Source organism: Plecotus auritus, assembly GCF_963455305.1.
Source record: "Plecotus auritus genome assembly, chromosome: 1".
NCBI lineage: Eukaryota > Metazoa > Chordata > Mammalia > Chiroptera > Vespertilionidae > Plecotus > Plecotus auritus.
In genome coordinates this window covers 216,605,369-216,632,839 of record NC_137770.1, presented here as the reverse complement: position 1 = coordinate 216,632,839, position 27,471 = coordinate 216,605,369, and the positions used below count along the sequence as shown (strand labels likewise).

General features: G+C 42.7%; 1 protein-coding gene across 1 annotated transcript in view; it reads left to right on the top strand.

Moving 5' to 3' along the window:
- CWH43 (cell wall biogenesis 43 C-terminal homolog) overlaps window positions 1-27,471 on the top strand; it is a 47,980-nt gene that overhangs the window by 9,610 nt on the left and 10,899 nt on the right. The window contains exons 6-12 of the mRNA XM_080688408.1: window positions 728-816; window positions 9,840-10,097; window positions 12,921-13,046; window positions 17,649-17,728; window positions 20,304-20,409; window positions 21,996-22,131; window positions 26,884-27,033. Coding sequence (XP_080544534.1) covers window positions 728-816; window positions 9,840-10,097; window positions 12,921-13,046; window positions 17,649-17,728; window positions 20,304-20,409; window positions 21,996-22,131; window positions 26,884-27,033 — 945 coding nt within the window. The remainder of the gene's footprint in view (window positions 1-727; window positions 817-9,839; window positions 10,098-12,920; window positions 13,047-17,648; window positions 17,729-20,303; window positions 20,410-21,995; window positions 22,132-26,883; window positions 27,034-27,471) is intronic.

Here is a 27,471-nt window from a genome sequence, read left to right as displayed (position 1 = left end):
CTATGTAGGACCACAGCCACTTACTTACGTGCTCTTTCCCCCAGTGTCCTCCTCCGCAAATAATAATAGCATTTACCCACAAACTCAGGAGGATTACATGAGCTAATGTAATTAAAAGTAAAAATCTGAAACAGTGCCTACAGGGTAGTAAGTGCTAATTTATATTACAGCTGCTTGGTTGAGTGCCCTGTCTTTGCTGCTATTGCTGCTGGATTTCCCCACAAAAGTTTAGTTAAATTATTTTTTTTCCTCCTACAAGTTTTTGCCAAATTAGCAAATGATTGAAAGTGTGTGATTGTTTTAAAAATACACAACTATCATTTACTTATCCAACTGACACAGGTCCCAGCAAGGCAGAGACTGCAGATAAAGGCATTATTGAGGCAGAGGAGAGAAGAGGCAAACTAAATAAAAATTATTCCCAATGACTTTTTATTTTTGTCTTTGGCAGAGTCATTTAAAATGAGTCACATGGCCAGTTTGGACTATAATAGTCTGAGAAAACTTAGTTCCTTTACTGAGCATGAGACTGCACATATGATTTACTTAAAGTCAGAGTTCTGACTGTGTATAATATGGGTTCCCATGGGCTCTCAATATCTCATATTATCCCTTGGGTGTACCCAGAGGTAAGAGATACTTTTTTTTTTTCACAGATGAGGCAATGAAATATTAATAATGTCAGAAGTCTTATGGCATGTCTTTTTTTTTTTTCCTTTTCCCACAGAGGTGCAATTCTGCTGGCTTTGGTGAGCGGGTTGATGCTTTCCACTTGTTCATGGTTCCCGGGTACCAGTTTACTCTGGTGGGTTACAGGTATGTGGAGTTTACCTGCAGGTATGCCAGGTGTTCAGCTTGGTTGCCCAATTTACTTGCAAGCACGTGCATCTAGACTGGATGGAGATGACCAAGGCAGCCATGTGCTATTACAACCAGCTGCAGCCCCTGTGACCCATCTGTCACCGTGACTGCCAATGACAGCTGGCTCCAGATTCCACTTCCTCCTATTTCATTTCGCCTCTCCTCCTGTAGCTGTCTGATTCTGTCCTGACTCTGCTTGCATGATCTCCCCCATCTCCCAAACGACTTACCTAAGACATGCGTGTCGGGTGCCTTCAGGTTTACCGAAGGTCTGAGGAGATGGCGGGTTGAACATTGCCTTGTTGCCAGACCTCCTCCCTCTCCTAGATTCCTTGCTTCTCTGGTTTTCAGGAATGCCCTCCTTTGGGACTTCATAATGAGGCCTGCATTCCCTATCTGCATAGTATATTTGGTTTCTGTCAGGAGAGATGCCTTTTCATATACTAATTAAGCAGGAGAGATGATGTGTAGATATGTGAGAATCTGTGTACTGGTAATAGATGTGGATTGAATAACATAAAAAGCACATTTCTGTGCCCCTAAGTGCCATCCCCTTGCATGGCGATGTACGTGAAATCCAGTAGGTTGCTCAGTTAATGAGGATGGCCGGGCCCTCGTCCTCCCAGGGCTGTGTGAGTGCACTGTTGCAGTCGCCTTGAGCTGTTTTTACCCGCTTGTGTGTTTTCTGGTAGGCGTTCCCTGTGGGGTCGGAGGACGTGTATGTGAATATTGGAGTAACCTTTCTTCTCATCAGAGAGATGCCTCATGAGAGTCCTTGAGAAAAGGATCAGATAATTTTGCTAATGCTGAGTGTGCAATGAGCACACATAGCTTCTTAATCTGCATGCAATTGGGAAAAGGCACATGGAGCACAGTGAAAGTTTGTTAAACATTTATATCATGCTTTTTTTCATGGAACAGAAGCAACATGCTTATGGGGCAGGTAAGTAGCAGCTTCATTTTAAACAGACATATCAACTTTTAGTTACAGAAGAGAAAAGCTGTGAACTCACAGTGCTATGCTTAGACTTACCTCTGCAGATAAGTAAGTAAGGTCATACCCTTGAGAGTCAAATCTAATCTAGTGTTGCGGTCTCTCTGGAGTATTACATGGTAGTTTAAAAGACTCTAGGGGCAAACAGATTGGAGGCCTTTAATAGACTTTGCAACAGAGAGGAAAGCAGGGCCATAATTCACATGCTTCCTCTCCCTCTCTGATCTGCTCACCTGAAATACGTTGGGTTCAGACTTAATTATCTAGAGATGGTGCCCACTTTTCACTGATTCATCTCTGGAAATCACATCCTAAAGCAGAGTGTAGAAAAAGAAATCATATTTTTCATTGTGTGGTTGAAGTTGGAAGTCCCAGTTGGATCACAGCATGAAATTAACTATGGCAATGACCAGTAGAATGACATAAATGCAAAGAGCTTGAAATCTTGATGGCAATTGAATTAGTAAAATCAAAGTTCTATTTAAAAAAGACATAAATGTACTAAACACATTCAGAGGACCCCAGTGTACTAGACAGTGTGCCTATAATTTTATTGTATGAAAAAGTTGATCTTTTGAAAATGAACATGGTAGACATTACAAATATTATTGGAATATTCTATTATCATTAATTCTGTTTGGTGTCTTAGATGTTGTAAAGATTTGGAAGACTCCTGATGTTGTAATTACTCAGGAGACTCCTCTCAAACAAAAAAACAGTTAAGGTATACAATTAAGTGAAAAAGGCAAAGTGACTAAGAGTGCGTGCCATATGCCACCACTGGTGTACACGAAGAGACATGTGCATACATATATATTTCTTCCTACGCATAGAATGCAGAAAATGCCAACATTGGTTGTTTTCACGATGGGGAACTAGTGGGTGACAATGGTCAGAAGGACTCTCTTGTACCTTTCAAATTTTGAATTGATAGCCTTTATAAAGTACAATTTTTTTTCCTTTTTTTAAAATTTAATAAATCTTTATTGTTCAGATTATTACAATTGTTCCTTTTTTCCCCCCATAGCTCCCCTCCACCTGGTTCCCACCCCACCCTCTGCCCTTACCCCCCACACTGTCCTCATCCATAGGTGTACGATTTTTGTCCAGTCTCTTCCCGCACCCCCCACACCTCTTTCCCCCCAAGAATTGTGAGTCCACTCCCTTTCTATGCCCCTGATTATATTATATTCACCAGTTTATTCTGTTCATCAGATTTTTTATTCACTTGATTTTTAGATTCACTTGTTGATAGATATGTATTTGTTGTTCATAATTTTTATGGTTACCTTTTTCTTCTTCTTCCTCTTCTTAAAGAATACCTTTCAGCATTTCATATAATACTGGTTTGGTGGTGATGAACTCCTTTAGCTTTTTCTTATCTATGAAGCTCTTTATCTGACCTTCAATTCTGAATAATAGCTTTGCTGGGTAGAGTAATCTTGGTTGTAGGTTCTTGCTATTCATCACTTTGAATATTTCTTGCCACTCCCATCTGGCCTGCATAGTTTCTGTTGAGAAATCAGCTGACAGTCGTATGGGTGCTCCCTTGTAGGTAACTAACTGTTTTTCTCTTGCTGCTTTTAATATTCTCTCTTTGTCTTTTGCTCTTGGCATTTTAATTATGATGTGTCTTGGTGTGGTCCTCTTTGGATTCTTTTTGTTTGGGGTTCTCTGCGCTTCCTAGACTTGTAAGTCTATTTCTTTCACCAGGTGGGGGAAGTTTTCAGTCATTATTTCTTCAAATAGGTTTTCAGTATCTTGCTCTCTCTCTTCTTCTGGCACCCCCATAATTCGGATGTTGGTACGCTTGAAGTTGTCCCAGAGGCTCCTTACACTATCTTCATATTTTTGGATTCTTTTTTCTTTTTGCTTTTCCAGTTGGGTGTTTTTTGCTTCTTTGTATTTCAAATCTTTGACTTGATTCTTGCGATCCTCTAGTCTGCTGTTAGATCTCTGTGTAATATTTTTTTTTATTTCAGTCAGTGTATGCTTAATCTCTAGTTGGTCCTTTTTCATATCCTTGAGGGTCTCGCTAAATTTATCAGCCTTTTCTAGAAAATTCTTGAAAAACCTTATAACTGTGGTTTTGAACTCTATATCCAGTCGTTTGCTTTCCTCCATTTCTTTCATTTGTGATCTGTTTCTTTGTCTCCACATTTTGACTGCTTCCCTGAGTTGGTAGAGTAGCTTTGTGTGCTAGGTGTCCTATAGGGCCCAGTGGCTCAGCCTCCTCAGTTACCTGAGGTGGACACTCTTGGTACACCCCTTTGTGGGCTGTGTGCACAGCCTTGTTGTAGTTAAGCCTTGATTGTTGTTGGTATCACTGGGAGGAATTGACCTCCAGGCCAATTGGCTGTGAGGATCAGCTGTGTCTACACTGGGAGAACTTCTGTGCTGGAGACACCCTTATGGGAGAAGATTTGCAAAAGCCTCTGTGCTCAGCTTGAATGGGGCAGAGTCTCGGGGCGGAGCAGACAGCATTGGTTTCCCATCAGCCCTGCCCTAAAAGGCCCCTGTGTCTCAGTGTCCCATGGTAATCGCTGCAGGCACCTCTGAGAGAAAGCCGCCCTCGAGTTCCACCCGCTGCCAGACAGTCCATTTTCTCCCCGAATGAGTCTGGGTTCCCAGAGTCTCGCCCAGAACTGGAGTTCAATGCAGTCGGGAACTTTTGTCCCCCACCCCACTGAGAAAGCCAGCCGCGAACTCAGTTGCCCGCCTTCTCCGCACACGTGCTTCGGTACCTCTGCCTTCCACAGTTCCTCTGAGTCTCAGTGTGCTTTTCTCTTTCCTGACAGTCCAGTTTCACCCCGTATGAGTCTGGGTCCCCAGAGTCTCGCCGGGAACTGGAATTCAGCACAGTTGGGAGCTTTTGTTTCCCTCCCGCTTGAGGAAGCCCGCCGTGCACTCAGTTGCCAGTCCTCTCCGCACGTGCGTGTCTCAGTACCTCTGCCTCCTGCAGCTCCTCTGAGTCTCAGTGTGCTTTTCTATTTCCTTTTAGTTGTAGAATTTCCACTCAGCCAGCCTTCCTGTGGTTCTGGATGATGTCCGTTTTGTCTTTTAGTTGTAGTTTTGAAATTGTTGTGTGAGGCAGCAGTTTAGGTGTTTACCTATGCTGTCATCTTGTTTTCTCCTAAAAGTACAATTTTTGTGGATTTAAAAATATATAGCCTATGTAAAAATAGATAAATTTTAACAAGACAGTAACAGCCGAGGGAAATTTGAAGAGGGAAATTATCTTTCCCTCCAGATAATTCTCTGTGCTAAGACAGAAGAAACAGTTATTCTCATGTCCTTAGAATATCAAATCATTCTTTTAAAAATTAGTCGTTGTAAGCCTGTAAACAAAAAAAAAAATTAATCTCGGAAGCCCAGTGCAAAGGGACCAGCACTGGTTCCCCCAGCACAGCGTGTCCACAAGGCCCATCCCAGCGCTGAGTCCTCGCCGTTCTGGGGCGCCCGGCCGCGTTGTGGGTGGGGAGGCTGAAGAAGCAGTTACTCAGAGCAAGCCAGGAAGTTACACAGAAATAAAAAATCAAAGTCTCAAAGAGAGAAACCAAGATGGCAGCATAGGCAAACACCTAAACTGCTGCCTCGCACAATTTAAAAACTACAACTAAAAGACAAAACGGACATCATCCAGAACCATAGGAAGGCTGGCTGAGTGGAAATTCTACAACTAGAAGGAAAGAGAAAAGCACACTGAGACTCAGAGGAGGTGTGGAAGGTAGAGGTATGGAGGCGCGTGCATGCAGAAATCTAGCCACTGAGTATGCGGCTGGCTTTCTCAAGCGGGAGGGAGATAAAAGCTCCCAACTGCTCTGAACTCCAGTTCTGGGTGAGACTCTGGGGACCCAGACTCATACGGGAGAAAAACTGGACTGTCTGGCAGTGGGCGAACTCGAGGGCGGCTTTCTCTCAGAGGTGGTTGCAGTGATTACCACAGAACACTGAGAACCAGGGGCCTCTTAGGGCAGGGCGGACGGGAAGCCATTGTTGTTTGCTTCGCCCTGAGATCCCGCCCCACGAAGCCATTGCTGCTTGCTCTGCCCTGAGACTCTGCCCCATCCAAGCTGAGCGCAGAGGCTTTTGCATATGAATAGCCTGGTCCTTTGAATTCTAATCTTACCTAACAAATTGCAGCTGAGTCAGTGAGACCCAGAACACCAAAAAGAAGGCCCAAGGCCCTGCAGCAGCTTGCATTGCTTCACAGCTGGGTCTCATCTGGGCACCTCCAAAACCAAAACAAAGAAGAGGAATCTGCAGATCTCTCCGTAGCTCCTGCTGGGTGGCCTCAGGCAGAGGCTAAAATAGCACCTCCTTGGAGATCCAAGAGCCAGTGTACCCAGGGGTCAGAGTAGGATCATCCAGATTACAACTCCTCAGATCCATAAGGGACACACTCTTGTCTCATAAGAGTGTCTCCAGCACAGAAGTTCTCCCAGTGTAGACACAGCTGATCCTCACAGCCAATTGGCCTGGAGGTCAATTCCTCCCAGTGATACCAACAACAATCAAGGCTTAACTACAACAAGGCTGTGCACACAGCCCACAAAGGGGTGTACCAAGAGTGTCCACCTCAGGTAACTGAGGAGGCTGAGCCACTGGGCCCTAAAGGACACCTAGCACACAAAGCCACTCTATCAACTCAGGGAAGCAGCCAAAATGTGGAGACAAAGAAACAGGTAACAAATGAAAGAAATGGAGGAAAGCAAATGACTGGATATAGAGTTCAAAGCCACGGTTATAAGGTTTTTCAAGAATTTTCTAGAAAAGGCTGATAAATTTAGCGAGACCCTCGAAGATATGAAAAAGGACCAACTAGAAATTAAGCATATACTGACTGAAATAAAAAATATTACACAGAGATCTAACAGCAACTAGAGGATTGCAAGAATCAAGTCAAAGATTTGAAATACAAAGAAGCAAAAAACACCCAACTGGAAAAGCAAAAAGAAAAAAGAATCCAAAAATATGAAGATAGTGTAAGGAGCCTCTGGGACAACTTCAAGCGTACCAACATCCGAATTATGGGGGTGCTAGAAGAAGAGAGAGAGCAAGATACTGAAAACCTATTTGAAGAAATAATGACTGAAAACTTCCCCCACCTGGTGAAAGAAATAGACTTACAAGTCTAGGAAGCGCAGAGAACCCCAAACAAAAAGAATCCAAAGAGGACCACACCAAGACACATCATAATTAAAATGCCAAGAGCAAAAGACAAAGAGAGAATATTAAAAGCAGCAAGAGAAAAACAGTTAGTTACCTACAAGGGAGCACCCATACGACTGTCAGCTGATTTCTCAACAGAAACTATGCAGGCCAGATGGGAGTGGCAAGAAATATTCAAAGTGATGAATAGCAAGAACCTACAACCAAGATTACTCTACCCAGCAAAGCTATTATTCAGAATTGAAGGTCAGATAAAGAGCTTCATAGATAAGAAAAAGCTAAAGGAGTTCATCACCACCAAACCAGTATTATATGAAATGCTGAAAGGTATTCTTTAAGAAGAGGAAGAAGAAGAAAAAGGTAACCATAAAAATTATGAACAACAAATACATATCTATCAACAAGTGAATCTAAAAATCAAGTGAATAAAAAATCTGATGAACAGAATAAACTGGTGAATATAATAGAATCAGGGGCATAGAAAGGGAGTGGACTGACAATTCTCAGGGGGAAAGGGGTGTGGGAGGTGCGGGAAGAGACTGGACAAAAATCGTACACCTATGGATGAGGACAGTGTGGGGGGTAAGGGCAGAGGGTGGGGTGGGAACCAGGTGGAGGGGAGCTATGGGGGGAAAAAGAAAAACAATTGTGATAATCTGAACAATAAAGATTTATTTTAAAAAATTTTAATCTCACTAATAAATACATGTAATTTAGATTATGATACTGTTTTTCCTCATTATTTTGGCAAAGATTTTTAGAAAAGGTAACTTTGTTCAGGGCTCAAAAGGGGATATATTTGGCAAGGTTTCTGGGGGAAAAGGACACATGTCACCTTTCAGGAAAGCAGTGACCACAGGTAATGACTCTTTAAAATGCCTTTACCTCTTGACACAGTAATTGTATTTCTAAGAACCTGTTTTAAGGAAATAATCAGAGCTGTAGTCAGAGATTAATTGACAAAGAAAGAATGTTGTCCCTCACAGGGTCAGAAGCTTCCTATGTGGCCATCCACAGGAACATGGCTGCTTATATTGCGGTGTGTGATCTCGCCGGAATATATATACACAAAATGTTTTAGGCAAAAAATGAATAACATGAGAAAACGTTCTTGATATAATGTCACATAAGAAGCAGAATATAATCCACAATATAGGGTATGGTTCCATTTAAGTAAAAATTCTACCATATAGACATGGAAAAAGATTAGGAGAAATACATCAGAGTTTTGGCAATTCTTAATTGCTTCCTTACAGTTCTGTATTTTTAAAATTTCAAGATGAAAAAATGTTTTTCTGTTATTAAAATAACCGTTGTCAGATCTACATGTAGAATGGTCTCATGTGGAGTTAAAGTCTGTGAGTTGTAGAGGGCCCTGGGATCTGTTTCTCCTGTTTACAGGTGTTGTGGTCTTTTGAAGCCGGAGAAATAGTCACATGGCATTGTCCTGTGACGGTGCAGGTGGAGCTTACTAATGGGTGTGAACCATGTGGCACTAAGAAGCTGGCTGGGGCCACTTCCTGCTCTGTCTGCTGGCTTTTCTGGAGTTCTTGCCCTGAGCATTGAGGAGTTTGCTGCAGACACCTTGAAGGGTGGATCACAACGATACATTGATTGAAATGTCTAGAAAAGTCATATTCTATGGAAAAGTGTTATAGTGCCCTGGCCAGTTTTGCTCAGTGGATAGAGCATCGGCCTACAGACTAAAGGGTCCTGGGTTCAATTCCGGTCAAGGGCTCATGCCCGGGTTGCAGGCTCCATCCCCAGTGGGGAGCGTGCAGGAGGCAGCTGATTAATGATTCTCTTTCATCTTTCATCACTGATGTTTCTCTCTCTCTCTCTCTCTCTCTCTCTCTCTCTCTCTCTCTCTCTCTCTCTCTCTCTCTCTCCCCTTCTTCTCTGAAATCAATAACAAAAAATATATATATTTTTAAAAAGTGTTATACTGACAGCTTTAAAATTGGGTGCTATAAGACCCTGATATGCTTTCTCAAAGCTGATTTCACAGGAAGTGGGAGAATTGTTATATTTCCTTGGGATTGGCTCAACAAATGAGCCGACATTTGCTAAGGGTCTGCTGTGGAGCAGGCAGATTGCACAGCGCCCAAACCCCCCACGCTGCTGGATAAGGGATGAGCGGACCACAGACTTGCTAAAGCAGCATGTCTACAGCATGATCTTGGGGAAAGCCAACGTACTTACTACAGAACAAGGGGCAGTATTTAAATGGAAGGAAATGCCTTTAGAACGCTCCTTAACAAAAACATTCTAGAAACCACACTGACTCTAACATGTTGTCTAAGTCCTGGACCTCGCTAGTTAAATTAAATGGACATGTTTTTGGTATTGCAGGTAAGTTCAGTTTTTATTGATCTTAGGATCATAGCACAAGTAATCTAAAAATGCCTTCTTCCTTCTCCTCACCATTCCTGAGGAAATATCACAGGACGGGGGTTCACTGGACCCACATTCCACCTCGGGTTGTACAAGTAACTCACTGTGTGACCTCCAGCAAGACACGTTAACCTTTCCAGACCTCATGTTCTCATTAGTGTGAAGATTGGACCAGTCTGCCCCTGAGGTCCCTTCTGGCTCTCAATGGCTATACATTGGTCATCCCATAAGCTGATATCCATCTCCCACCCATTCATTCATTTATTTATTTATTTATTTATTTATTGTATATATATTCCGGCGAGATCACACACCGCATCATTCTTTCTTTGTCAATTATTTATTTATTTTTGAGAAATGGAAGAGACTATTACTGCTTTCCTGTCTGATTCTTTTTCTTTTTCTCTCTCAAAAACAGGAGCGGCCTCGGCAGCTGGTCTTCTGTACTTGCCCACGTGGGCAGCCGCTCTTTCGGGCTGCGTGCTCGCGCTCTTCACAGCGTCCATGTGGCCTCAAGTGCTTGGACACCTTATCAGCTCAGGGTCAAACCCTGGGAAAACCATGACCATTGCCATGATAGTTTATCTTCTAGATACATTTTTCTGTGCATGGTGCACAGCTTTTAAATTTGTCCCGGGAGGTGTCTACGCTAGAGAAAGATCAGATGTGCTTTTGGGTGAGTACGGTATAAGGGTCTGGATTAAACTAGTAACTACTGGCAAAAATCCCTTCAAGACGGGGAGTTAGCACTTTACACGACACGTGGAAATAAACAGGATGATCTGGCCTGTCTCATTGAAAGAGTCTCTTGATTTAAAAACAAAACAACACTGGAGAAATGTCTAAATTACTACTTAAAACAAAATTCTTTATTCATTTGAGTTGCAATAATACTTACTACTACAAAGCCCTTTTAAATGAATTAGTTGTGAAAAACAAGTTTAATTCATAACAAAGTATAAAAGAGGTACTGGGTAACACTTGCATTTATGATATGCTGAGAAAGAGGGTGTCCCAAAAGATGTATACACACTTTGAATAATTTTTTAATTCCAATGGGTTAAACCTGAAAAGAAAGAAACATCCATTGAGCTATTATCTGTCAAAGTGTGTATACATTTTTTGGGAATTGTGATTTTTTTTTTTACTTCTTTTGAATTTTATCTGTGATTTTTATTTACTATATTTTTACCCATAAAATATATTTTGCATATGTGAATCTTAGTGTAAATGATAAATTCCCAAATCATAAGATAAATACATTTTTCATTTCAGTGGCTATGAACTTATGTGCCATAATTAAAATTTCATAAACCCATCCCAGTTTAGTACTTTAAAAATTGTTTGCTGGCAATGATGAAATTACTGATGTATAAAATAAATCAAATGTTGCTTATCATTTTAGTTTAAGTAAAATATGTCAGATGCTTCAAGGATAAAACCTTTGAAAAAGTGAAGAGCCGAAACATGTTAGTAGGGATTCAGTTCTTGTTTGTGCATTCATTCATTTTTCCATTTGTTCATTTACTCATTAAAAAAATGATTGCACCTCCTGTGTTCCAAGCACAGTGCCAGGTGCTGGAGACTTAAAAGACATAGTGCCCTTGCCCACCTGAAGCCTCAGAGTAGTGGGGGAAACACCGTAGATAAAATTAAACAAATACCTGTGGAAGTGCAGCTGGGGGTGAGTGCTGCATATCTGGGCTTCTACCCGAGTTCCTTCGCCGTCTCCCCTGGGCCCCTGGTAAACATCCAACTACTTTGGACATTTTCACATACGTTTTTCTATTCCATGAGCCAGACATCTGTTAGGAGAGGCTGATTTGGAATATATATATATATATATATACACACACACACACACACACACACACACACACACACACACACACACTAGAGGCCCGGTACATGAAAATTCATGCACTGGAGGGGGGGGGGGGGGTCCCTCAGCCCGGCCTGTCCCCTCTCACAATCCAGGAGCCCTCAGGGGCAGGAGGCAACCCAGCAATCAGGGGAAGGCGACGCCACATCACACCTCTGCTGCTGCCACTGCTGGCAGCGCAAGCCTCAGCCGGCCCTGGTTACCTGAGCCTCGGGCCAGCCCTGGGCAGCTGCCATCCGAGGCTTGCCTGTGCCTTGGGCTGGCCCTGGGCGGCTGAGGGGCTGAGGGGCCTGGGCACTGCCATCTTGTGGCTGTGGGTGCTGCCATCTTTGAGGGCGTGGCAGTCAATTAGCATATCCCCTCCTTGTTGTCTGTGGGTGCCACCATCTTTGTGATGGCGTGAGGGTCAATTAGCATATTTCCTCTTTATTAGATAGGATATATATATATATATTAAAATGACATGAAATATTTAAAATGATTGTTAAGAATTTGATATTTCTGGTGAATTCAAGCTCTCATCTGATTTGAGAAACCCATTGCTGCATTTCCTCCTCGATAACCTTGGCTTTGCGAACTTGGTATTTCTTCTGGTTTCTTTCAGGTGTGTGTGCTCTGTCCTGCTCTGTCCTCCTGTGCAATGCCCTGCTCTTTCCTTCCTCCAGCTTGCTTAGGGGTCTGCCATGTGGAGAGCACAAATGAAAGTAAGAGCTGTTCTGAGCTTAAGTTTACTTCTTCAGAGTGTTATGCGTGATGTGCTTTTTGAGTGCCTTCTTAAGTAAGAATTATTATTTTTTTTAGTAAGCATGACACTATATTGATAAGGCCACAAAATTAAGAAATCTTGGTAATTTTCAGAGTAGCTTTTAATACAATTGAAAAGAATGTGTATTCAATCAGAAACTAGTTATTGTCTGGGTTTCTCCTGCTATTTCCTGGAAATGACACATAATTTTGTTTTGTTCTGTTTTGTTAGCCTGCTGCCTAAACCTGACTTTTACTTGACAGTTCCTAATTGATATATTGTTCAGTCATACCTCCGTTTCCACTCATAATTCGGTACCACCTTAGAAGTACGTAAACTTTCCATGCAAGCTACATCACAATGCATCCCAACGGAACTCAACTTTGTTGGCCCACGTCTTTGGCACCGTGTGTTCCAGCATGCACACTCTGTGGGGAGCCAGTGCCCAGAACACCCACATCCCAGGCCAGAATTGTTGCCAGGAACACTGCCATGTTGAGAACCTACCTGGCCTCCTTTGTGCCACGTGGAGAAGCCTGAGTCCTTAAGGCTGTTCAGAAGGCTCCTCTCTCTGAGCTCCACCCTCTGCCCGGTCAATAGCGATGCACATGCTCAGCAACCCAACAACTAAGGAAACACTGAGGAAATTAAAAGAAATCCATCAGGGTTCCACTGAGCTGATTGCTTACGATCATCCCCATGATCGAAAGTACTGCTAGGGCAACTGCTTAGGAACTGAGATAAATGAACTTAATAACCGAATTCTCAGGATGTGCCCATGTCACTGAAATCTTGGCCTCTGGTATTTATCATAGGAAGGATTCTTGGATTAAGATGTAATATCGTCTAATATATTCTTTCTCTTTTGATAGGGACAGTGATGCTAATTATTGGGCTGAATATGCTGTTTGGTCCTAAGAAAAGTCTTGACTTTCTTCTTCAAACAAAAAACAGCCCTAATGCACTTTTCAGAAAGAGTGAAAAATATATGAAACTTTGTAAGTATTGTTTTGCTTACTTCTTAAAAAACATTTGTTAAAGATATAAAGCTTCGAACATATATGAAATTAAAGAGTATAATGAACCCTCATGTATCCTTCGTCCAGTTCCAACAATTGTTATTAACAGCTATCTTCCCTATGGTTTTTGGTGAAATACTTTAAAGAGAATGTCTGATATTATGTCATTTCAACCTAAATACTCTGTGTTTAGTTTTGTTTCACTTCTAACATAGATAGGTTGATTTAACAGGTAAAATTTCCAAAATGCTTTGTTTTAATAGTTGAGGCTATCTTTTCCATTTCTTTTTCTTCTTTTTGGGGAGATTAAATATGTTAACTTTTGGAATATTGATGAGCTATAAAGTCAAACATGAGATCAGTTAACTATTTACTAGGACTCATTTCAAATGAACTGGATTAACAATATTTATTGAATGTATAAAATTTGCAAATAGTGTTTTGGATACAATAAATTTCACAACTACACAGTGTTATGTAGGATTTAAAAACATGGAAAGGCCCCTTCTCCCCAGCACAGGGCACAATAGACACCTGAGGTCCCTGTTGTGGGAAGCACATCCTCATCACACACGTGGCTATGGCCATGTGGGCCTCCACACATGAACTAATGGACTTTAATTAGCTTGGATGCTGAACTACTCACACCTGTAACATGGAGAAGAAGCTCTGGACACGGGCTGCTCCTGGGACCCTAGCTATATGTACCTTTTCCAGGACTGGCTCCTCCCAATAAACTTTGGTTTCAGTTAAAAAAAAAAAAAGTAAAAAACTGGTCTACATCCTCAAAGTGTTGATACTTTACTAAAGAAGACAAACTATTCCAGTGTGAAGAGATAAAAAGCAACCGAGAAGCTACATAAAATCTCAATATATTTCTAAAAGAAATGTTACAAAGCAGTAAGACCATGATATAAAAACCTTGATATGTGTTCTATCGTAATTTGAAAAGGTTATTTTCAAATTTAAAGAACATTTTTAAAATTAAAAAAATATTTGTGTCCTTATGTTTTAGTTATGTCCCTTGAAACCAAGATCTGGCAGTTTTTGCTTGTTAGTTTTGAATCCTCACCATCTTTGCCTTTTTAATTTATTGTTAAGAACCATAAGTCTTTAATTGATTCATCAAATTGAGGCGTTTGGAACAGTTTACTTACAAGTTGTTTAGACAGTTTTATGTGATTTTTTAAAACTAGATTTTCTTTTTTAGAGCTATTTTAGGTTCATAGCAAAATTGAGCAGAAAGTACAGAGGTTTCCCATAAACCCCCTGACCTCACATGCACACAGCCTCCCCCATTATCATTTCCCACTGGAGTGGTACATTCATTACTATTGATGAACATACATGGACACATCACTATCACCCAGAGTCCATAGTTTACAGTAGGGCTCACTCTTGGTGTGGTAGATCCTATGGGTTTGGACAAATGTATAATGATATGTACTCACCCTTACAGTATCATACAGAGAAGTTTCACTCGCTGCCCTAAAAATCCTCTGTGATCTGCCTATTTATTCATCCTTCCCTCCCCTACCCATGGAACCACTATCTTTATCCTTTAAAAATGTTAATAGATTTTATTTTTTTAGAGCAATTTTAGGTTTACAGAAAAATTGAACAGAAAGTACAGAGTTCCCCTATACTAGTACCTCCTCGGACTCCTACCCCCACAACTTCCACCATTATTAACATCTTGCATTACTGTGGTATATTTGTTATAATTGATGAGCCAATATTGGTAAATTATTATGAACTGAAGTTCATAGTTTACGTTGGAGTTCATTCTTTTTGTGGTGTGTTCTGTGGGTTTTGGAAAATGTGTAATCACATGTCTCTGCCAGTACAGTATGATACAGAGCAGTTTGGCTACGAAACAATCCCTGCGCTCCACCTGTTCCCCCTCCCTCCCTCCTCCAAGCTCCCTCCACCTGTTCCCCCTCCCTCCCTCCCCCAAACTCCCTCCACCTGTTCCCCCTCCCTCCCTCCTCCAAACTCCCTCCACCTGTTCCCCCTCCCTCCCTCCCTCCTCCAAGCTCCCTCCACCTGTTCCCCCTCCCTCCCTCCTCCAAACTCCCTCCACCTGTTCCCCCTCCCTCCCTCCTCCAAACTCCCTCCACCTGTTCCCCCTCCCTCCCTCCTCCAAACTCCCTCCACCTGTTCCCCCTCCCTCACTCCTCCAAACTCCCTCCACCTGTTCCCCCTCCCTCCCTCCTCCAAACTCCCTCCACCTGTTCCCCCTTCCTCCCTCCTCCAAACTCCCTCCACCTGTTCCCCCTCCCTCCCTCCTCCAAACTCCCTCCACCTGTTCCCCCTCCCTCCCTCCTCCAAGCTCCCTCCACCTGTTCCCCCTCCCTCCCTCCCTCCAAACTCCCTCCACCTGTTCCCCCTTCCTCCCTCCTCCAAACTCCCTCCACCTGTTCCCCCTCCCTCCCTCCTCCAAACTCCCTCCACCTGTTCCCCCTCCCTCCTTCCTCCAAGCTCCCTCCACCTGTTCCCCCTCCCTCCCTCCTCCAAACTCCCTCCACCTGTTCCCCCTCCCTCCCTCCTCCAAACTCCCTCCACCTGTTCCCCCTCCCTCCCTCCTCCAAGCTCCCTCCACCTGTTCCCCCTCCCTCCCTCCCTCCAAACTCCCTCCACCTGTTCCCCCTTCCTCCCTCCTCCAAACTCCCTCCACCTGTTCCCCCTCCCTCCCTCCTCCAAACTCCCTCCACCTGTTCCCCCTTCCTCCCTCCTCCAAACTCCCTCCACCTGTTCCCCCTCCCTCCCTCCTCCAAACTCCCTCCACCTGTTCCCCCTCCCTCCCTCCTCCAAACTCCCTCCACCTGTTCCCCCTCCCTCCCTCCTCCAAACTCCCTCCACCTGTTCCCCCTCCCTCCCTCCTCCAAACTCCCTCCACCTGTTCCCCCTCCCTCCCTCCTCCAAACTCCCTCCACCTGTTCCCCCTCCCTCCCTCCTCCAAACTCCCTCCACCTGTTCCCCCTCCCTCCCTCCTCCAAACTCCCTCCACCTGTTCCCCCTCCCTCCCTCCTCCAAACTCCTTGCAACCACTGTCTCCATAGTTTTGCCTTTTCTAGAATGTCAGTCTTTGTCTTTCAACTTCGAAGTTTAATCTACTATTTTTGCAATTTCTCATGTGTTATGATTTATTTCTATCACCTTACATTTATTTTTCTACTTTCTCTAGGTATATATTTTCCTTGTTTATCTTCTTGCTTTTTTAAATGTTTTTATTGATTTTAGAGAGAGAGGGAGAAGGAGAGAGAGATAGAAACATCAATGAGAGAAACACATCGATCAGCTACCTCCTTCACACCTTCTATTGGGGATCAAGCCCTCAACCCGGGCATGTGCTCTAACCAGGAATGGAGCTGGTGCCCTCTTGGTGCATGGGACCACGCTCAACCAATTGAACCACACCAACTGGGCTCTCTACCTTTGTTTTTAAACTGCCTCTTGCACTAATTCTCTATTCAGCTTTGTCTAATCTGCTGTTTATTTTGTCCATTGAGTTCCTAATTTCAGTTATTATAGTTACTATATAATTTTATTTCTACAAGTCTATTAATTTCTTTACAAATTTTCCTGATCACTGAGTTAGTCTCATGTTCCTCAGTCATACTATTGAATGTCCTCTTTTATTTTTCTAAACATGTTAAGCGCCTTATTTTATATTCTGATTCTTTTGTTGTTGTTTGTTTGTTTCTTTTGTTAATCCATGCCCCAGGCTATTTTTGACATTGATTTTGGGTTTTTTTTTTTTTAGGAGAGAGTGGAAGGGAGGGAGAGTGGAAGAGCGGGCGGGGGGTGGGGGTGGGGAGAGACATCAATTAAGAGACACATCCATTGGTTGCCTCCTTCATGAACCCCAACCAGGACCAGGGATTGAACTTGTAACCTAGGTATATGCTTTTGACCAGGAATCTAACCTGTGACCCTTTGGTGGTGGGCCAATGCTCTAACCACTCAATAACACTGGCCAGGGCTATATTCTGATTCTTAAAGTTTAATATCTGAAGTATTTGTGGGCTTGATTCTTTTTTTTTAATATATATTTTATTGATTTCAGAGAGGAAGGGAGAGGGAGAGGGAGAGAGAGATATAGAAACATCAATGATGAGAGAGAATCATTGATTGGCTGCTTCCTGCATGCTCCCTACTGGGGATGGAGCCCACAACCCGGGCATGTGCCCTTGACCAGAATCGAACCCGGGACCCTTTCGTCCGCAGGCCAGTGCTCTATCCGCTGAGCCAAACCAGCTAGGGCTATGGGCTTGATTCTTTACAGTGATTTTTCCTACTGGTTCCTACTCATGGAAAGTTGTTTTCTTGTATATTATCTTGTATCTATTTATGATTTACTTTAATCTCATGGCTATTGGAATATTTTTAGGACAGATTCTTTGAAACCTGTTTTTAAAGTATGGGTTATGTGTGCATGTCACACATGAAAATTAACTCAGGAATTAGACATTTCCCCTTTGCACAAAATCCTTGATTAATAGGTTTAATAATTTCATGAAAGTTATTTTTTAAGCAAACTTAACTTCTTTTAAACAAGTATCTTTGCTTTGTGTTTAGTTTTGTGGCTGCTCGTTGGTGTGGGGTTATTAGGATTAGGACTGCGGCATAAAATCTATGAGAAGAAGTTGGGCAAAAGGGTAAGTAAATACCAATCTTAACATGGGATTTTGTAGGATATATATGTATATACATACATTTGTACACCTCTCCATTATGACTGAGCTCTAGACCTGGATCTAATGACTTTACCACCCTGTATTTCATCTCCTTAACCCTTAGGTCAGAGGCCAATAACATAGAATGATTTTATGAAGTTGGGTTGGGTTCTTGGGACAGGATAGACACACATCGTAGAGGCAAACTGCTTGTGATTTTGTTATACATAAAAGTTATTTTTCTCATCCCATGCTTTAACATACCTAAACCATGAAATAAAGACCAATTTTACAATAGCTTCTTTGTACTTTCTGGCAGATATTGCTGAAGGCAATAATGTGAGATTCTTTGATTGAATAAAAATCTTATAGACAATCCTTGATTTTTCAGATTTGGGGTAACTTGTGTATTGATGAGGTGTGGAAGTTTTCTTATCTCTTTCTTTCCCTCTTGCTGTCTACAGTTTTGTATGTTTTTTCCCTTTCTCTGCTAGAGAAGTGGGAAAGAGTAAGTCATTGCAACATTATGCTATCCTCCGCTCTGATAAAAAGCTTGATGCGTATCATAATGCAGTGAGAGTCACAGTTTTGGGTAAAATAGAATTCATGGGTTAACTTTGGATTTTAGCAATCTGTATTACCAAGCGAATGTTTCATATTAAATAAAAAGCTATACTGAAGATGCAGGGCCTGCTTCTCTTGTTGATCTTGGTACTCCTAGCACCTCATGGAGTGCTTGGCACATCCTTGGAACTCAGTAACTATTTCTTAATTAAGCTCGTTACATGATCTCTTTCTTTTTCCTTTTACTTATTATTTATTACTTATTATTTATTCATTATTTATTACTGCAAATAACATCAGCCAGAAGAGGATACATAATGTCAGGAATTCTTTTCAAAAGGAGTCATTTCAGTTGGATTTTGCGCCTGTTCTTTTCGCCATTCATTCATTCATTCATTCGTTTGATAAATCTTTGAATGTCTCATTTGTGCCTGGTGACAGAGAATAGAAGGTAAACAAACGAGTTAGACAAGATGCCTGCTCTCACGGAGTTTACATTCTAGTAGGGGAGAGAGACAGTATTCAGAGGAACAAGTAAGGTATCAGGATGGCTTCTGTCTTTTTTGGTTTGAGCAACTGGATGGAGGGAGGTAGCATTCACTGAGGATGGAGGCATGAGGGAATACCAGGTTTTGGGGTGATAAAGTCCAGAGTTAATTAGTTGCATGAAAAGGGATAGCTTGATGAATATAACCATGCTCTTGAACTCTCTGTTGACGGTTCCATTCTCTTTATGTGACACTCACTAAATGGGTAATTTTTCTTGTGTAAAGATCAAATGCCCAGCTCACTGCTATTGGCACATGGAGCTCTTTGTGTTGAGTAATGGCCCTCCGACACCATGAAGTTGCTGCTTATTCTTCTCCCAGTCTGAGCTCCGTGGCCCACTTTGAGGTATTTCTCAGCTGTGGCGATGGATTTGTTCTAATCCAGCCATCCTCTTTCACGGGATCCCTGTTGTGGGCCAGAAGGTATTAGCGTGAGGTGATGATTAGGGTTGAGCAGTGCATTCTCTGGCTGAGCCCAGTGACCCAAAAGAGGAACTCTGAAAGGGGCTGTGCTCCTGAGCCTGGCCTTGTGGGGACAGTACGGGAGCAGCACCTCCAGACCTCAGTTAGAAGGGGCACACCACTTTACAAACATGTTAAAGGACTCTGGCCGAAACCGGTTTGGCTCAGTGGATAGAGCGTCGGCCTGCGGACTGAAAGGTCCCGGGTTCGATTCCGGTCAAGGGCATGTACCTTGGTTGTGGGCACATCCCCAGTGAGGGGTGTGCAGGAGGCAGCTGATCGATGTTTCTCTCTCATCGATGTTTCTAGCTCTCTATCCCTCTCCCTTCCTCTCTGTGAAATATCAATAAAACATATTAAAAAAAAAAAAAAAAAAAGGACTCTGTACCCCTCTGTGATCTCCTTCTGCAGGGCAAGGGAAACCCCTCTCCTGAATATGGTGTTTATCATTTCCATGCATTTCTTTATATTGTTACAATACATGCTCTGTCTCGAGACAGTATTGTTTTTTAACTTTATCTAAATGACATCTGACATATATATATTTTACAACTTACTTTTTTCTTAAAATCATCTTTGTGAGGTTCATCCATGTGGAACTACAAATCCTCAACTCATTTATTAGCTCTGTGTAGTATTCCATTATTTGTAAAATATTGTATAAATCTGATACAATTTATTTAGTCATTTTCCTATTTTTTGCCTATTGCGACAACAGCCAGATGGTTTCTAAATGTTTGCTATTATAAACAATCTTTATTACAAATGCTCACGTTCCAAACTTCTAAGCTAAAGCTAGACGTTCACAGAGGATTATGAGAATACCATTTAGCAAATATCTCCTTATTTTTATGAATTAAATGTGGGCAGATACGGAAATGCCTTTGCTGAAATATGAATTTGGTAGAGGGAGGTGGAAGAAATGGGGTCATTGAACCTGCCGTTGTTTATAGTTATCCTAATTCACATTAAAACTTCCTCAGGCACCAACCACTGAAGTGTCTGCCGCCATCTGGCCTTTCAGGTTTGGCTACGACAATGAAGGATGGTCTAGTCTAGAAAGATCAGCTCAGCTGCTTAATGAAACAGGTGGGTCTTACTGGAATTAGTTTTAGGTTTTGAGAAAATACTATTATTACTTTTCTTCTGAGCAAGATCATAAGTACCAGGTTTGCTGGGTCATAAACTAATCTCTTTAAAAGGCTTTACCTTGGTGGGCAGCTGCAGGAGGATTTAGCATCTATAATCACATTTGTCTTTGTTCGAGAGCAATTAATTCTGTTGATTCTGAACAAAGCCTCACACTGGGTATCTACAGGGGATTCTTGTCATGCCTTTGCTCTTAGAGATGCCCCTGCTGGTGGCTCCTGTCACTTGGGAGGACTCACTTTGGAGACCAATAAACTGTCAGGTTAAAACTGTTAGGATCAGAGTGATGCTCATTTGTGAAGCAAATTGCCTTTAAGAGCCTAAGGGACTGGGGCACAGGGCAGGGGCAGGCTAGTAGGGGGCAATGGGGAAAAAAGGGGGGCATATGTAATACTTTCAACAATAATGATTTTAAAATAAATAAATTAATTGAATTTTATTTATTTTTTAATTCTTTATTTTTTATTATTTTTTAAAAATTCTTTATTGTTTAAAGTATTACATATAGTATTATATGTCTCCTTCCCCCCCATTCACCTTTCCCTGGCCACCTCCACCCCCCCCCCCACAAACTCCCCCTCTGCACATGCCCTTACCCCCCACTAGTGTCTGTGTCCATTAGTTATGCTTATATGCATGCATACAAGTCCTTTGGTTGATCTCTTACCACTGCCCACCTTCCTCTCCTGCTTCCCTCTGAAGTTTGACAGTCTGTTTGATGCTTCTCTATCTCTGGATCTATTTTTGTTCATCAGTTTATGTACTAATGGGTGAGATCATGTGATATTTATCTTTCTCCGACTGGCTTATTTCACTTAGCATAATGCTCTCCAATTAAATTTTTAAAATAGCCTAAGGGACAATTTTAAGTTTCCATGCCTGGAGGAGCTCATCTTTGAATGAAGCATCCTTGAAAATATGTGGGCATTTGGTTCCTAGATCAACTGCATGGAACGTGGAGCAAGATATGTAAAAGGCTGAACTGTTCTGGTCATTCCTAATGATAAGCCTGTCTCCCAGGAAATTGCAGAGGGTCTGTACGAGTTTAATCCGGCTAAGAAATCTCCTTGGCCTCTAGTCCTTTAGTCCTGATTACAGGCCTCCAAGGCACATCTGGTCAGGTCTGGCAAAACCAATACACTTACTTCTGTGCCAGTACCATGGAGGTGTTTGCCCAAAAGTAAAATGCTATTGTGCACCACTCTATTTCTGAATATAAATTGGGTATTTGAGAAAGGCATTAAGCTTATTTGAGATTTGGGGAATGAGGTTAATATTATTTGAAAATTTAGAAAAGTTATGTTTTTATCCTTTTCTGCATTTTCTTAAGGTGCTCCATGTATTAATTACATTCTAAATATAGGAAAACTCCCTGATAGCTCAGATTTGGTTCATTTCACTTTCATGACTCTTTAAGAACTTGTTTTGGATTTCTGAGTGAAGGCAAAGGGTTCAAGAACAACGTTTTGCTCATTGTTTTTGCATTTTGTGGTTAATCACTGTGTGCCTTTTTTTTTTCTGAACAGGTGCAGATTTCATAACAATTTTGGAGAGTGATGCTTCTAAGCCCTTTATTGGGAACAATGACTTAACCATGTGGTTAGGGGAGAAGCTGGGTTTCTATACTGACTTTGGTCCAAGCACAAGGGATCACACTTGGGGGTGAGTGTTCCTTGGGTACTAATCCTGAACATAACTCTGAAAGACCAGGCAGCCTAGGCTTGGAGTGGAAAGGTGAGATTGTCGGACCTTAGTCCCATGACTGTGCCCCACTGATGCTTCCTGGGGGATGAGGAAGTGCCTAAGATATGCACATTCCGTAATTGTTTGAATGGTTTTCCTATTACCAGATATTTTCAATTTACCATTAGAAACCATACAGTGTAGGAGCTGAGATTATACCAGTAGGCATATCTGACCTGGACATTGTCTTCATGGAGTTTATATTCTCATGTGAAGATACAGAAAATAAACAAGAACACACAAAAAGTAAATAATATTGGAGAGAACCAAGATGTCAGCATAGGTAAATGCCAGGACTCACTTGCCACCTTTCACAACCACATCAAAATTACAACTAAAATACAGAACAACCATCATTCAGAAACACCTGAAAGCTGGCTGAATGGAAGTCCTATAACTAGAGAAGTAAAGAAGAAAGCACTCTGAGACTGGTAGGAAAGGTGGAGATACGGAACGGGTTGGTCCAACACCCACGTGTGCCATTTATTTAATCAGGAGGGAGATCATCTCTGTGGAGGCCTCCCTTAAGGAGCAAGGGGTCCCAGCCCCACACCAGACCCCCCAGCCTGGGGTTCCAGAGCTGGAAAGAGAAGTCCCTGTAACTACGGGCCATAAAAACCAGTGGGGATTGAGTCTGAGTGACAAGGAGGCTGCTGGAGAGTCAGGTATTCCCTTTAAAGGGTCTGAGCACAAACTTATAAGGTCCTGCTTCCTCTGAGCTCCAGCACCAGGTGGTAGCTTTGGGGGACCCAAATACATATGGAGAGGAACTGGATTGTCTGCCATTAGGGCAGGAACTTGGGGGCGGCTTTCTCTCTGACAGTGGTGCTTACAAGGGTCATTGTTTCTGTGCTGGGACCTCCCCTGTCACAGGGCTGACTGAAAGCCATATATGACTCTCCATTAGCCTGGAACACACTGTTTGCTTTGCCCTGGGGATTCCCCGAGACCCTGCCCCATCCAGTTTGCAGCCCCACCCAACCTGTTTTTAGTGGCCTTTCCATATGCATGACCTGTCCTGTCTCAGGCTTCAGACATTGCTAAAATCTCCCAAACAAGTTGTAGCTGGCATCAGTATGCCCCAAAATTATCAAGAAAAGGCCCAAATCCTGGCACTAACACCAGCCTGCCTTGATTAACAGCTGGGACTTTCCTGGGCACCTCCAAGCCCAATACAAATAGCTCCTGCCAAGTGGCCCCAGGCAGTGGCTGACTGCACCTCCCTGGAGGCCCTAGTGCCAGTGTACCCAGTGGATAGCTTCAGACCATAGCAGATTTCAACTCTGTACACCCACAAATGACACACTCAAGAGGCAGACTCAGTGAGCATTAAAGCCCCACTGAAGCAAGTCCTGCTCCACAGGGGTGTTTTCTACACAGCAGCTCTCCCACTATACTCACAGTGAGTCCTCACAGGAAATTAGCTTGGAGGTCAATTCCTCCTAGAGGTGCCGACAGCAATCAAGGCTCAACTACAAGACTGTGCACACAGCCCACACAGGGGTGCACCTAGAGTGCCCAGCTCAAGTGACTGGGGAGGCTGAGCCACTCGGCCCTACAGGATACCTACTACACAAGGCCACTCTACCAATTCCAAGAGACATAGCCGCTCTATCTAATACATAGAAACAAATCCAGGGAAGCGTTCAAAATGTGGAGACAAAGAAAGATATCACAAATGAAAGAAATGGAAGCAAGCAAACTACTGGATACAGAGTTCAAAACCATGGTTATAAGGTGACTCAAGGATTTCCATGAGAGCATCAATGGACGTAGATTTTCAAGGATCTCAGTGAGAATGCCAAAGACATGAAAAAGGACCAGTCAGAAATTAAGCACACACTAACTGAAATAAAGAATAATTTACAGAATAATCCTCAACAGTAGAATAGAGGATTCCAAGAATCAAATAAACAATTTGTAATATGAAGAAGAGAAAAAAAAGAATAAAAAATATGAAGATAGTGTAAGGAGCCTCTGGGACATCTTCAAGCATACCAACATTTGTATTATGGGGATGCCAGAAGATGAAAAGAGAGAGAGCAAGATATTGAAAACCTATTTGAAGAAATAATGGCAGAAAACTTCCCCTATCTGGTGAAAGAAATAGACTTACAAGTCCAGGAAGCACAGAGGGTCCCAAACAAGAGGAAGCCAAAGAGGCCCACACCAAGACACATCATAATTAAAATGCCAAGAGCTAAAGACAAAGAGAGAATCTTAAAAGCAGCAAGAGAAAAACAGTTAGTTACCTACAAGGGAGCACCCATACGACTGTCAGCTGATTTCTCAACAGGAACTTTGCAGGCCAGACGGGAGTGGCAAGAAATATTCAAAGTGATAAATAGCAAGGACCTACAACTAAGATTACTCAGCAAAGCTCTCATTTAGAATTGAGGATCAGATAAAGAGCTTCACAGACAAGAAAAGGCTAAGTGAGTTTATTACCACCAGACCAGTATTACACGAAGTGTTGAAGAGTATTCTTTAAGAAGAGGAAGAAGAAGAAAAAGATTAAAAATATAAACAATAAAATGGCAATAAATACATACCTATCAACAATTGAATCTAAAAATCAAAATAAATGAACAAGAAATCTAATGAACAAAATAAACTGGTGAATAAAATAGAATCAGAGGCATGGAAACATGGAATAGACTGACAAATCTCAGAGAGAAGGGGAAGGGAGTGGGGGTGGGAAGAGATTAACTAAAGATCTTACCTAAGGACACAGTAGGATGGTGAAGGCCTGAGGCAGGGTGGAAACCAGGTGGAGGGGTCATGGGGGTGAAGAAGGGGGACATCTGTATACTCTCAACAATAAAGTTTTTTACAAAAATGAAGTGAATGGTATAATTTGAGATAGTGATTATAGGCCATGTAGAAAAGGAAACATGCTATCGAGAATGTGACTGAGTAGTCAGGGGCAAAGGAGATCCTAATGTAGGTAGAATGGTCAGGAAGGTTCCTGGAAAATCTCATGGTGAGAAGAACCTAGGACCCAGCCATGGGAAGAGCTGCAGGAACCACCAGAGTGAAGATCTGAGGCAGGATCAAACTTGGTGTGCCTGAAGCATAGGGATTAATGGAGAACTGATGAAAAGTGAGGTCAAGAGTGGGCACCTGATCTGAGGGAGCCCCCTTATGCATGCCTGGGACTTGATTTAATTCAGTTGTGATGGATCACCATTGGAGGATTTAAAAGATGGAAGTAATCTGATCTGACTTTCATTTTTTAAAAAATATATTTTATTGATTTTTTACAGAGAAGAAGGGAGAGGGATAGAGAGTTAGAAACATCGATGAGAGAGAAACATCGATCAGCTGCCTCTTGCACACCCCCTACTGGGGATGTGCCCGCAACCAAGGTACATGCCCTTGACCGGAATCGAACCTGGGACCCTTCAGTCCGCAGGCCAATGCTCCATCCACTGAGCCAAACTGGTTAGGGCTGATTTTCATTTTTAATAGATCACTCCACTTGTTCTTGGAAGAACAGAATGTCAGGGGCAAGAGTGGGAGCAGGGAGACAAGTGATGAGGCAGATGCAATTGTGCAGGTGAGAGATGACCGTGAGAGCCGCAGAGATGGAGAGAAGGGGGAACGGAGCCAACAGGACTTGGTAATGGTTTAGGTGTCAGAAGCCCTGAAGTGAAGAGTCAGGGGCAGCATGTAGGTTTTTGGCCTGAATACCTGATAGGAGATGATGCCACTGAGTGGCATGGGCATGACCAGGAAGTAGCAGGATTGCGCTCAGTTTGAGATGCCCCTGAACAGAGCAGTGCCAGCAAGTAGGCAGTTATGTGTAGCCTGGAGAGCTGAGTAGGACAGGACAGGCTGGACATATAAATTCAGTTATCAGTGGAGATAGTCTCCTCGGAGGGGCTCCATGAGGGGCCAGAGAGAGTGCGTGCAGCCAGGGAGAGGAGCCAGCCGAAGTCTGAGCTCTGCTCATCCTTTTGTAGCTCTCTGACTTGGCTGAGGTAGAACATGCTTTCACATCTTTATTGAACAGGTTTTAATTTCTAATCTTGTAAATTGCGACGTTAGCCCTAACCGGTTTGGCTCAGTGGATGGAGCATTGGCCTGCGAACTGAAGGGTCCCACGTTTGATTCCGATCAAGGGCATGTACCTTGGTTGCGGGCACATCCCCAGTAGGGGGTGTGCAGGAGGCAGCTGATCAATGTTTCTCTCTCATCGATGTTTCTAACTCTCTATCCCTCTCTATAAAAAAATCAATAAAATATATTTTAAAATAAATAAATAAATAAATTGCGACGTTGTGTGCTTGTGGGCAAGATTGTACATTTCCAAATGTGTTGCTCACTGTTGAAATTGTTTATGCAAATATGTTGCCAAAGTAACAATGTAAGTAAAATGGATTTTGTGTATTACCAGTTCTCCCCTTTTCGTGTCTCCATAGCGCTTACTAAAACAGAGTTGATAAAATTCTGACGTCAGAGTTTATTAGTGACACAGCGAGAAATGCTAAGAAACAGAGATACAATAGATGGACAGACTGCCACATACGTGTCCACCGCATTATTGCTCGGAGTGTCCCTCAGTGGGATGCTCGAAGTGTGACATGTCCCTTATTAACATCATTTGCTTAGTCCTATCTGCATGATATGGTCAGACCAACAATGATGTTTCTTTTCATTCCCACACAGGATTATGGTTTTGTCCAGATACCCCATTGTGAAGTCGGAGCATCACCTTCTTCCGTCGCCAGAGGGCGAGATTGCACCAGCCATAGCACTGACCGTGAACATCTCGAACAAACTGGTGGACTTCGTTGTGACTCACTTTGGGAATCATGAGTGGGTTTCTTTGGTCTACCTCTGTGGTCGGCAAACTGCGGCTCGCGAGCTACATGCGGCTCTTTGGCCCCTTGAGTGTGGCTCTTCCACAAAATACCTCGTGCGGGCGCGCACGTACAGTGCGATTGAAACTTCGTGGCCCATGCGCAGAAGTCGGTTTTCGGCTCTCAAAAGAAATTTCAATCGTTGTACTGTTGATATTTGGCTCTGTTGACTAATGAGTTTGCCGACCACTGGTAACTAATGGGGCACAAATGCCAAGAAACATTATTAACACATTACTTTGATTTCTATGCAAATGACCTCTCTTTCTTCTTCTTTTTTTTTCTCCCAAAGTACTTTTCCCTTTGTGATTGCTTTTAAAAATCAGGCGTAGTAGGCACCTTTGAGATGCAGGCAGTCCTTACCGATGGTTTTGTTAGCCAGCAGTTCCTGAGC